The 12,221-nt window shown below is 54.9% G+C and overlaps 5 protein-coding genes across 5 annotated transcripts; 2 read left to right on the plus strand and 3 right to left on the minus strand.

The window, feature by feature from the left end:
- Window positions 1-687: 687 nt before the first annotated feature.
- VTJ04DRAFT_7672 (uncharacterized protein) lies at window positions 688-1,974 on the minus strand (the record flags this gene model as incomplete). Its single annotated transcript, XM_069366025.1, has 2 exons — window positions 688-851; window positions 912-1,974. 2 exons carry the CDS (start codon window positions 1,972-1,974, stop codon window positions 688-690), a joined length of 1,227 nt encoding a protein of 408 aa, XP_069217001.1.
- An 843-nt stretch (window positions 1,975-2,817) lies between these two features.
- On the minus strand, window positions 2,818-4,422 carry VTJ04DRAFT_7673 (uncharacterized protein; the record flags this gene model as incomplete). Its single annotated transcript, XM_069366026.1, has 1 exon — window positions 2,818-4,422. One exon carries the CDS (start codon window positions 4,420-4,422, stop codon window positions 2,818-2,820), a length of 1,605 nt encoding a protein of 534 aa, XP_069217002.1.
- Window positions 4,423-5,612: 1,190 nt separating this feature from the next.
- Window positions 5,613-7,238, plus strand: VTJ04DRAFT_7674 (uncharacterized protein; the record flags this gene model as incomplete). The annotated part of the gene is made up of 2 exons (XM_069366027.1): window positions 5,613-5,744; window positions 5,820-7,238. The coding sequence occupies 2 exons, from the start codon at window positions 5,613-5,615 to the stop codon at window positions 7,236-7,238; spliced, it is 1,551 nt and encodes a 516-aa protein (XP_069217003.1).
- A 959-nt stretch (window positions 7,239-8,197) lies between these two features.
- Window positions 8,198-9,754, minus strand: VTJ04DRAFT_7675 (uncharacterized protein; the record flags this gene model as incomplete). The annotated part of the gene is made up of 3 exons (XM_069366028.1): window positions 8,198-8,507; window positions 8,608-9,089; window positions 9,224-9,754. The coding sequence occupies 3 exons, from the start codon at window positions 9,752-9,754 to the stop codon at window positions 8,198-8,200; spliced, it is 1,323 nt and encodes a 440-aa protein (XP_069217004.1).
- A 1,571-nt stretch (window positions 9,755-11,325) lies between these two features.
- VTJ04DRAFT_7676 (uncharacterized protein) lies at window positions 11,326-12,159 on the plus strand (the record flags this gene model as incomplete). The annotated part of the gene is made up of 1 exon (XM_069366029.1): window positions 11,326-12,159. The coding sequence occupies one exon, from the start codon at window positions 11,326-11,328 to the stop codon at window positions 12,157-12,159; it is 834 nt and encodes a 277-aa protein (XP_069217005.1).
- Window positions 12,160-12,221: the final 62 nt, after the last annotated feature.

Raw genomic sequence — 12,221 nt, forward strand, 5'->3', positions numbered from 1 at the left:
AGAGATGCCGTTGCGTACCGGAGATGCAACCACCATTTTCTCTCACTTGACGAATCCGCCGGTAACTGGTAAGTTGCGTAGGTGTGTTTGGTGATGCTGCCTGAAGTGGACTTCATGGTGACGCTGAAGTCCTTTGAGGTTGCGAAGACTCTACGTCCTGGACCAGCTGAGCCATACGTCCTACACGGTCATATGTGTGGTTCAGGACTTCGCTTAAAATCACGGTAAGAATCTTGTAGTGTCAAGCTTTGTCCATTACATACAGTGGAACGTCTTCCATCACCTATGGAAACGTTGCCGAGGTTGCGTCGAGACGTCCATGATCGTCAAATTGTTATCAAGTCCAACCAGTCGTAACCAAGAGGATGTCTCAGAACGTCATGACGACATGACTGGTTGCTCAGCTGTCTCGGGCACGGTCCCAGCAACCTGAGAGGACTTGTGCATGTGATGCGACAGGTGAACAGTAAAGACAGAGATGTTGACGAGTGAAGGTATCATCGATTCATTGCCTATCGTAGACATAACCATGTTCCAGTCCTAACCTAAGATGCAAACAAGCCCCAACAAGTGAGACAGCGAAATCATCAAAATAGCCCATGCTCCGTGCCATACCAAAAACCAATGCCCATGCGAACTCCGAGTCCCATCAAGTACTTTTGACCCCACAATGTCATGACATAACGCTTACTCCGCGTCAAGCGGTGCCTTCGGCGGGGTATCGTTCACCTGAACACCGCCACGCTTCTTCTCGTGGCTATCGGGGAACGGCAATGCCCAACCACCCTCGTCCTCAGGCGTGGACAACCACAACCGCATCAGGTGACGCCGAGGAGCCGGCGGAGCGAAGTCTATCAAGGGGCGGTTAGCTAACCGCAGCGACGACATGTGAATCAAGGGAGGAAACTTACCCTTATAAGCGGTGCGGGCATGGAACAAGTGCGAGTTGCTGACGATCTGCACATCTCCCACTTCAAGGATCATGTGCAGCGCCTCGCGCTGGCAAACCGCCTCCAAAATCTCCATTGCACGAAGCTGCTCCTCGCTCAGCGGGGGGATGATCCCCTTGTCCCAGAACCTCTGCAAACTCTTCACAAAGTACGGATCCCACTTAGAGTACACCCTGGGCGGGGTTCCATCCTTCTTGTCATCACGCTCCAGATAGAAGATGGGCTGGCGGATATACTCCTCCTGCCCGTCCGACAGCTCTCCCTTGCGGTCGAAATACCAGATCGGTTTGGCCAACAGCTCCGCGACGTCCGGATACTCCTCCTGCAGGACGTTCCAAACCCGGTGGCTGCTCACGATATCGCTCTCGCCTCCCTCCTGGGCGCGGTGGAGGCACAAAAGACCGACAAAATCCGACTCGTCGGCGTGGAAGAATTGCCGGGCCGCTGTGCGGTAGATGCGCACCGAGTGAATCTGAGTCGGGTCATCGCCGAGGTCTTTCACATGCCCAAGGACGTGGCCCTTGGCGTTTTGTGAAATGGGATAGCCGAGGTGGATGCCCAAGCCCATATACGCGGCAGCAGTCTTCTCGATGGGCCACTCATTGGCGGGGAAGCCTTTGAAGAGAATGAACCCCTTGCCGTTGAGAAGATCGTCACGGACGGCGGCAAGCGTGCGGGAGAGGGTTGGCAGAGGGAAAAGCTCCTTGGAGATGCCAGTCAGGGGAACGCCCGAGGCAAGGAACGCGTCCGCAGCGGCGGAAAGCTCAGCAATTTCGGTGGGAGTGAAGCGATGTTGCCAAAGTTCGGGGTTGTTCTCATACTCGGAGCGGGTCCAGACCGTGGGGCCGGTGATGGTTTTGGGAAATGCGGAGTAGGGCTTGAGGACGTCATACAGAGGAGGATGTTGGCCGGAGGTGCGGATGCCGTCAGGGAAGATGTCCCGCGGCAGACCGTCGTTGCGCTTGACGGCGTTGCCCGGAGCGAGGGTAGCCTGCGGCTCGTCAATGAGGACGCCGGGGGCCATTCTGAGGGTGATTGGGGATTCTGCTTGACGAATGGAGCAAGCGGGACAACAGAGTCAGCACAAAGAAGCGGTTATTTGATGTCAATGGCTCTGGTTGGTTTGTGTGGTTCAATCGAGTTCGGCACGAACGCTGCTTTATACTTTCAAGTTGCGTCTCCCGTCGGTGTTATCAAGTCACTGCTGCCCTGAGCGCTCGGTGAGCACCAACCGGCTCGGGATTGCGTGATGAGAGACATCGGAAGCCATCGACCGATGGGACGGCAATCAATACCCGAGGTTCCTATCTCTAAAACTGACAGCCATTGAGATGGATGATTGTTTGCACCGACCGTTACACCTTCTCGATGCTGGTGGTCGAAGGACGGTTGCAAATCGGCCCCTGGAATGACGTGCTCGACGGCCGGTATGCCGGCCCCGCAAAACTCGCATCCGGACGGGAGGAGCCCCGGGCACAGACCCCGGTCTGACCACGCCGCCGGCGTCTAGAGATCCACAGGCCGAATGAATGTGGAGGCGGTTGGAGTCCTTGTTGAATCTGATAGGTGTGCTACATTGCATCGTCTTGAATGTTTGGAACGTGAAGGTTGGAGGCGCATTCATGGGTCTGAAGCATTGGCGGCATGGAGGTGACGTAGGGATGATAAGAAACGTGTATTTTCCAACCGTACTGATCCGAAACTATATCAACCGATGCCGTGTGGCTGACCGCCAAAATAGCCTGGAAATTCCAAGATGCAAAGTCTATATGTATGCAACATGCAAGCTCATGCGTGCCTTGGTGACGCGACCAGCGGCTCGTTGGACACGCACAGCGGTGAGAGAGATGCTATTCCCGATGATCGGTCAAGGGAGCAAGCGTTTCAGAGGGTGAGCTTCAGTGTTGAAGACGTACTCGTCAAGGCTGATGAGGTCAGGTTCGCTGAACATGAGATAGAAGTATTTGAGGGTCTCTCCAAGCCAAAAGCTTTCCATGGAATCTTCTGGCTCGGGCTTGCCCTCAGTGATGGAGATGTCTTTGACCGCCGAGTTGGCCAAATCTGTCTTGGTGTTTTCCTGGACAGCCTCAAACATTTTCCACGCAGTATCGGGCAGGTCCTCGCGACCGGTGATGCGGTACAGGATGAAGACGCTTTCGATGGCCTCCGGGCGCAAGATGTACCGAGGATCCGGGATGGCTGTGAAGCCCTTGGGAATACGGCGCTTGGCGATTTCGGCATCGGCTTCCTTGGCATCCATATTGGGGTTGAGACCGGCCTTCTTGAGCACCGCACGTCGCCACTTGTCCTCGTCCCAGGGGCACTTATCCGCCGAGTCGCAAGGAAGCATATGGAAAGTCTCGGGCATGATGCCAAGAGGCATATTCCGATATGTCCAAACGCAGCCATCCATCAACTTTTCACCAATCTTGACGTGGGTGTCGTTTTGGATCAACCTGCCACCCAAGGCGAACATGCCGCCCGCAAAGCACACGAGGTGTTGGGCTTCGGGGCGCAGCAGGGGCTCCTTCAGCTTGTCATCGTGTTTTCCAACGTAGACGTGGCCCGAAATGAGCACGTCCTTCTCATCCGGGAGCATCGGTCGGAAGAGGTTGTAACGGATGGCAGTTTCCATGGAAGATTTGTAGAGTTCCTCATAGACAGGGAGCAGACCACCAACAAGCGCATGGGTCTTGGGGAAGTATTCGTACAGCGAATCGGCCAAGGCGCCGAGAGTGTAGTCCGGGTGGTCACCAAAGTTCAAGTCCTTGGCATTCACAATGGCAGGCCACATTCCAGGGAGACGGGTGTCTTGTTGTTGGGCCTTGAACACTTCCGTAATCCGGTCCACGGCGTCGAACCATTTGGGGTCGCCAGTCAGCATGGAGAGGCGGGTGAACTCAAGCGTCAATGTCCCAATCTCGGCAAGGACAACGTGATGGCTTGCGGTTTGCTCTTTGTTCCAGTTGGCGCTCCATGCGGGCCAACGGGTAACTGGCATGCGGTTCGGGGTGTCGAACGCGGCATAAAGCAGCTCGCCAACCTCCCTCGCCTTGATGAGCATCCGCTGATCGCCGCTGAGGTCGTAGGCGGCAAGGAATCCTCCAAGATAGCGGATATTGGTCTCGAACACGTTGACGTCGGCTGGAGGTACCTTGTCGAAATTGATCGTGGCAGCAGCGGCAACGGCCTCGTAGAACTCGTCCTTGAGGCCCATGATCCAAAGAGTGTCAAGGCTGTCCACCAAGGTGGCACCCCAAGCACCAAACGGGTCATGTCGTTTGCCTGAGACGGGTCTCAGTTCGTCGCTCATCCAGGCATACTTGCGGTACGAGGTCCAACACCGGCGGAAAGCATCACGGACGGCATCGCGGCGCTTGAGGCGGAGCTCACGGGCCGAGTCGGACTCGGGTGGGAAAGACGTTTGGACTTTGGGCAGCGTCAACGGGTGGCCCGAGGGGGGCTTCCGCATGTTCGTCACGGGATGTCGTTGCTTCATCCGGCTCCATCGTGTTGGTCGTGTAAGAGCGGTGACACGGCCAGGGTTGAAGAGGGAGAAGCCTGACCAAGAGGACGTCTCATTATGGAGGCCACGGGACGAATACAGAAACAGGAGGAAGAAGCAAGCAAAGAGAAGTAAGGTCGATCTTCGTCGACCGAGGAGCGCCATGTTGAGGAGAGGGATGGAAAATAAGTGGGAAAAGGGGGGGGAGGTTTGTCGTGGGGGCTACCGCAGCTTCTCCAGCTCTTCCGGATGTCGGCGACGACGTAATTGGAGACCTGATGCAAGCCAGGGAATGGGGTCGCACGTGGGGTGAGAGACACACAGACGGCGTGCTTCAGCCGTCAACCCACGCTCTGTGTCAAGCAACAGAAGGAGGAAAAGGCGGAAACGGGAACAGCCGCGCGTTGCGGCCCCCTTGTGTGCGAGATTGCCGCGTTTGTCTGGCCCCTTCCGCGTTTGCCAATTGGAGCCCAGTGCTGCTTCAGGAAAAGCCAAATCTGGGGGTTGTCATTTTCATTGGCATGATTGGCTGTTGAGGGGCGAAGTCTCCACATGGACCCGAGCTTATTTTTCTTGACAACCGAGCCAAAGACGTCAAGCAGACGGGAAAAACGCGGGGCTCATGGACCTCCGAGTTCATCAATCCGCATAGTTATCGTCCAAGGCACACCTTGTCTGGCGGCTGTAGGTATGTCCAATGCCCTAACAGCGACATGAGACTGTCCTAGTATTACTATCCCAACGATGCAGTTGAAAGCCACAACTCCCTCACGTTTTAACCCCCACCACCGTGACCATCATTTACATAACGCAGAGACAATGGGGATTGCCGCGCCGAGCGCTCTCCGACCAGGGCCAGCTACACGTGCTGGCGGGACGGTCGCCGAATAGCCAGTCATGTCCCAGCCCACGCCGTCGGGGCTTGCCTCATCATCCAATCAGGCCTCATGCTGATGGCATCATCAACCCCGGGCATGGCAATCCTGGGACTCAGCAAGCAACGAGGTGTTGATGCAACCTGCAATCACCGCTCCTTCAAGAAGACGCGATCCCGTCGTGAAGTAACTAAAGATGGGTCCTTCGTAGTTTTCGTGCCCAGTTGTTCTGTTCCATCGCCGAAGGCTCCACGTCCGACTCCGTGCCGGACAATATCCGCCATGAGTCCCATCGCCGACAGCAGTATCGGCCGCCGGGTCTCGACACTGGCCCGGCGCGCTGTGGCCGTGTTCCGCGCCAATTGGCATCTCGGCCTCACTGCCTTTGGCGGTCCGCCCGTCCACTTCAAGATTGTGGGTTGATTCATTCATGACTGTCATCCAGCGATCCCTAGCCTGGAAGTGTTGTTCCATCTGACACGCTCTCAGTTCAACGACAAATTCGTCAAGAAACTAGCATGGATCGACGACCAGATCTTCAAGGAGCTGTTCAGCATCTCCCAGTCGCTGTCCGGACCGGCCAGCACCAAGATGCTCTACTGCATCAACCTGATCCGTGATGGGGTCTGGGCCGCCGTCCTCAGTTTTATCTTCTGGAGTCTTCCCGGTGCGATTGGCATGTTTGCTCTGTCCATTGGCGTCCATAACATTGACGAGACCCTCCCGCGTCCTGTGTACGCCTTGCTGTCCGGTCTCAACTCCGCCACCGTCGGTATCATCGCCCTTGCCGCCGTGGAGCTGTCCGAGAAGGCCATCACGGACCAGATGTCGCGCTTCGTTGTCTTCTTCAGTGCCGCCGCCGGCATGCTTTACACCTCCCTGTGGTACTTTCCTGTGTTGATGATCGTTTCGGGTCTTGCCACCCTCGTCTTCGACTACCGTTGGATCCATCGTCCCCTGGCCAAAGTGGTCAACGCAGTCAAAGGCCTACAACCCAACAAAAAGGAGAAGCTGGCCAATCCTGAAGCTCCACCAGAATCTCAGACCAGCACTCCTCCGCAAGAAGAGAAAACCCCCTCTTCCAAAGAACAATCGACCGTTCAGCCTGCAACGCCGCCCGTCTCCGACGTTCCTGTGGCCGAAACTGAGGCTGTCACCAAAGCGTCGTCTGCGGAGTCAGAGCCCAGGGTTGTTCCGTCTTCCAACCAACTGACACTCCCCACCTCGCTTACCTGGAAGACCGGCACGGCTATCATCGTGACCTTTTTCATCACCTTCATCGTGGCAACGACGCTCCGCGGCGTACTTTCCGACCAACCCCTTCTTTACCGCCTCTTCGCTAACATGTACCTGGCCGGTACCATCATCTTCGGCGGAGGACCCGTCGTCATCCCCCTCTTGCGCGAGTATGTGGTTGCCGAGGGCTGGGTATCGCCCCGTGATTTCCTTATCGGCCTGGCTATTATCCAAGCCTTCCCGGGCCCGAATTTCAACTTTGCGGTTTTCTTGGGTAGCTTGACGGCGCTTAACGGGGGTTACAACCCACTCGCGGGGGCCTTCATTGCCTGGGCAGGTATTTTTGCACCTGGAATGCTGCTGGTGCATGGGACAATGGGTATCTGGAGTGCGATCCGGAACATTAAGTGGGTCAAGAGTGTTTTGAGGGGAGTGAACGCTGGTGCTGTTGGGTTGATCTACACAGCAGTGTATCGGATCTTTTTGGTGGGTTATATCGACGAGGGATTCCAGGCGGGCAGGAGTCTGGCCGACGATCCGTGGTGGGTGGTCATCACGGCAACAGCTTATGTGGGCGGGAGATACTTTAAGATCAGTGCCCCGTTGGCGATCTTGCTTGGTGCCGTGATGGGGTTGTTGAGGTACGCGGTGGTGCATGCTGGGAAGGATTAAGGTGGTGTCGAACTGGCTGGGGTAATGTTGGACAGCGTGTTCCCCTGGTGTTTACCGTTTTGGGGTACAGTATCTCTTAATAATCATGAGTATGACGTTCTGGGATATATTGGGAGGATGCGTTTTCCCTCCGACACTTGGGACACTTGGGTTCAACAAGTCGAGGAGAGGAAGAGAATTTTGCGCTGGTCTGTGAGAGGCAATCTTTCATAAGAGGTCTTTGTTCCCCGCCGACCGAGCCACTCAACGTTTTCTTTCCGATCGGTATTTAGTTTTCCCATCAACCCTCTTCCGTTCCTCAAACCCGCATGTGGTCCGTTTGCTGAATTTCTCCCCTCCGGGTCAATCAACAACGCACCCTGTACTATCAAGTAATAGTAGAGGCTTCTTCAGCCTAACGCTGGATCGAACCTGAATCCTCTCACTCAGCAGCTGAGAGCATATTCGTTCTCCTGGCAAAGTAATTTGGTCCTCCTTGACCTTCATACAATGCAGAGAGCGGTTTTGAGTTTGTTTATCAGCTAACGTGACGAAGCAAGACTTCGGACATACAATCAGCCAAGTCGACCCTCGACCACCATTCCTTGATGACTAGTCAACAAGGAATGCACCCACCTCTCGAGATGGATTCCGAGAAGTCGACGGCAGAGGGTTCATCGACCGACACCAGTCGTGATGTCGGTCACCGTCTTGTGCCCATCACTCACATCATCGCCCGAGCACCCAAACCTAGGTACTCGACCGATTGAACCCAATCTGATCATTGAGGTGTTTACACCATCATGAAACCATGAACGCCAAACGCCTGGATTAAACTCTAATGCTATTCTATCCTAAGCCATCCCTAAACGCCGTCTATGCCGATGAATCCAGGACTATTTAATATCTGAACGAAGCCAAACCTGAACAACTCATGGATTTTTCAACCCATCCCAACCACCTGTGTCCTCACAAGTCAGTCAAGCCATGAGTACCGCAAACACCATCGCCATACCAAGACCCCATACTACCGAAACCCAAATCGGGCGCTTCTTTCGATCCTCGCGGAAAGGCTCAAACCAAGGCCGCACCGCCGAAGCGTCGCTCGGAATGGGAATCTCCGTCGGGATCAGGGTCGCCGTTGCGGTGACAGTGACAACGGCAGTCTCCAGGGCAATCCCGGACGTGAAAGGAATGCCTCCGGGAGTGCTGTGAGCACTGGGCCAGGCGGGGGGCTGTGTTTTGAGGAATGGGGTGGGAGTTGCGGTCGGATTAAGAGGGTTGAGGACTCTGTTGTAAAGTGGTCAGCATGAGGTGAGAGAGAGATGGGGGTGCCTGGGTCTGAGGGGGACCATGTTCGGTGGTAAGCATTCACAGATTCGACACTTACCCATCAAGAATTTGAATCACTCCATTGCCCACCAACCAGTCCGTTGCGATGACCCGAGCACTGTTGACGTAGATTTCCTCATCGATGACGCGGACATAGATTGTGGTGCCCTGAGCAGTGGTAATTTCCAGAGGATCTGGACAGTCATACTTTGATCCGACACCGTTCCGAAGATCCGTGCTGTACAAGACGCCGTTGGTGCTGTCCTGGAAGTCTCGGACCACGTGGTACTTCATGATGTCGAGCAACTGCTCATCTGTGAGATTGTCGACCTCGCTGCCGATGGCCCCGAAGGCGTCGTTGTTGGGAGCGAAGATGGTCAGGTCTGCCCAGTCTTGGTTGAGGGATGGCTCTAGCCCTGAACGACGGAGGGCCCCAACGGAAGCCGTTAGACCATCCGAGATCATTTCATTACTGGGGAGTGTCGGTAGGTAGAGTGGCGAGTCGATGATGTGGACAATGCCACCAGTGTAAGTCAGGTCCTATGGATATGTTAGCAATCAATGTTGACGACAAAGATCAAGCTTTTGGGCGGAGAGTGATGAACGGGGATGAGTGTTGACTCAAGATGCCTCAAGCTCAGAAGCATCCACACTGCCATGAGGCGTCGACTCACCGCAGCGATCACTGGAGACTCTGCACCACCACCAGAACCAAGAAAAACCACACCATCGCGGACAACAGAACGCAGAACCTGACCACCTGTGACGTTGGCAAACCCGACGTAGTTCATCAACGTCATAGGGAAGACCGGGTCAGTGGCATCTGCGAGGGCCTCGAGAGGCCAGACGCCAGGAAACACATGGTAGGCCAAGTAGGCCGTCAACAGCGAACTGTCCTCCTCCAACTGAGTGCCGAAAGGGGACTCCGAGATGGCTGAGATGGCGTCATTGCTCGGGGCCAGCAACGTCACCTCGCCGGCGCGACCAAGGACCGAGGTGATGAGGGGCTGGGTAGCCAGCCAGCCGGAGAGGGAAGAGAGCTTGTCTGACTGGGCCTCGAGAAGGCTGGGAAGATCCGGGAAGACGGTCTTCCCAGTGACGGTGACGGAAACGGGCAGAGTAGCCAGCACCGAGAAAAGAGTCATTGTGACTGTCCGCCGGTGGAGGCCAGTGCCTGAGGGGAAAGAGAGAAGCTTGGTGAACATGTCGAAGTAACTGTGTGTTTGGATGATAGAGTCAATGTCGTGACAGGTGGTGAGTCAACACTGCTTCGATGGTACTTCAAAAGAGACAACTTGAATGTCGAGTCATTTTTGCACTCATACAATATTGCCTGAGGACTGAGATACAACCAGCCTTTTATATATACCCAGAATCCAGCACGGTCCTCCTCGCTGAGTCAAGGCAACTCCAACATGTGTCCGAGCTCACATATAGATGACACGGCAAGCCTGGTCCGTCCGCGTCACCACTCTGTGTAGAGTGCTTCATACTGCATTGAAACGTCAAAAGATGATCACGTTACATCATGAAGCACATACGTGTGTTCATCGTCAACCCTATCTCCAGCCTTCATGGAGTTTAATACGGAACGTCACCGATACGGGGCGTGGAAATTAGTGGGCCGGCTCCTACTCGTAACAACCTCTGGCAATAGCTACTAATGTTGATCATAGGTCCCTAGCGATGTGACCAGTTCATTGGTCTTTATTGTCTTACCATCAAGGGGTAAGTCCTCCCAATGACGCCTCGCTCGTGTACAAGGTATGTTCTAATGCTGCCCACGAATCTATCAGAACTTAACGGACTGTCATAACAGGGCCTCAGCCACAAGATGGGGCAAGGGAATCCACTCCCCCAAGATACGATGTCCAAATGAGTCGTATTGACCAAAGTTCTCGAGAGATGACCTAGTCGTGTGGGCTGGGCTGTGAAATGTGGTCGTCATCCTAAGCTGGTTGAAGCAGATCACCTCACTCACAAGAGAATATGATGACGCGAAGAATACCAGACTCGATATGGAAGTATTGCGTATAAAGCAATCCGGGATTCTTCACCTTTCCGTCACTCACCTTCGATCCGCAACCAATCCAGTGAGGTCAGTTGAACAGTACAATTGCTAAATGTGGTGAGACTCTCAACGAGGAGTCCCTCCTCTGAGCTGGCCTCCCCGCAAAGCCGGCAAGAGACACCTGAAACCACCGCTAATACCACTTAGAAAGTGGACGCCAATAGTTTGTGTTGAGGAATAACATTTTAAGGACGGAACTGAGCTCAGCCTTTGATCTTGTCAGCCTCGTGATGTCTTGTAGTCGAATTGAGAACCCTGAGGCACAAATATGCACTCCTTCCACAGAGCCTTGCGAGGGGTCAACCACTCAGATGACTGAACATGCGTTTACACTGCCCAACATGGTTTGGCTGACGTACTGGTGGACGCGAGCCTTGCATGTATTGGAAGGATCCCTGATAGTCTATAGGTTGTTGATGAGGACGAGCATGCTGCGGCCAAGTGACAGACCTGCAGATGGTGTGGCTGTCAAAAACACCAATGCCGAACATCCTGCGCCACAGCCACAATCTAGTGAGAACCTCCACACCACTTACACGAGAAGGAGGCTGTGGGAATAGAGGGGAGGAAAACAGGTTATAAACCGATGCTCTTCCACAAGGTTCCGAACTGTTGGCTGAGTTAACCAGGCGCGTCAAGCTTGACTTAGATACCTCCCTTGGCCAAGCCGGGCTTCGGAGAAATCCAACCGCCAAAGATCCCAACATGGCACCAAACCAAGCAGAGATGATCTGGGACCCTGCGGTCCTTCTCAACATCACCGACTCTTACCATACCGAGTTGCTGACATGCATCGGCGTTGCACCAACGAAGCACAATGCTCGCTGCGGATGGAAGATGACCAACGAGACGGCCGCCATCATGAACGAACTGAACACAATGGCCGTCAACCCACCCGCCGTAAACCAGAAACAGCTCCAGAACCTCGCTCGAAGAGGTCTATGCCACAATCACCGTGGTCAACTCGACGGGATCGTCCAGCGGTGGCTCTTCATCGTCCAACGAGCCAGCGAGCAATACCAAAGGACGATCGAGCGAGAGAACCGTTTGAGAAGATCGGTCGAACTCCTCCGTGAGGAGATCGCAGATTGCTACGAAGCGTTGGGCCAAGATGTCGAGGATGGAAGACCCTCGGATCTCATCCGCGCCATGTTCTCCAGCTCCGACAGCACCAGACGAAGCAGCGAAGTCGAGAAACTGCGACGTGAGCTCCGATCTGCTCTCGCGGACAAGGCGAGAGCTGAGCGCGCCGCCGAACAACTTCGGGCCGAGAAAGAGAACGCCAAACGCACCGCTGGCGAACTGCGCGACGATCGAGACAACAAAGCCAGACTACTCAACGACGCCGTCGAAGAGATTAAGAAACTCCGGGCCCGCATTGACAATCTCGAAGACGCTCCTCGGGCCAAGTCCTCGGGGCGGCGCAAGTTGGGACCGGCTCGCGAGAGCCAGACACAACAGGAGATGACGCAGATGCAGCCCAGCGGGCGGAGCGCTTCGGGGCCCTGGTATACCCTTGCTACTCGGCTTCGCAACTAGAAACCTGTCTGCAAGATCTCAGTGGACTCTATGCCTGTGGCATGGCGTCGGGGGAGGAACCA

This window comes from Mycothermus thermophilus (assembly GCF_041956435.1).
Source record: "Mycothermus thermophilus strain CBS 625.91 unplaced genomic scaffold VTJ04scaffold_5, whole genome shotgun sequence".
NCBI lineage: Eukaryota > Fungi > Ascomycota > Sordariomycetes > Sordariales > Chaetomiaceae > Mycothermus > Mycothermus thermophilus.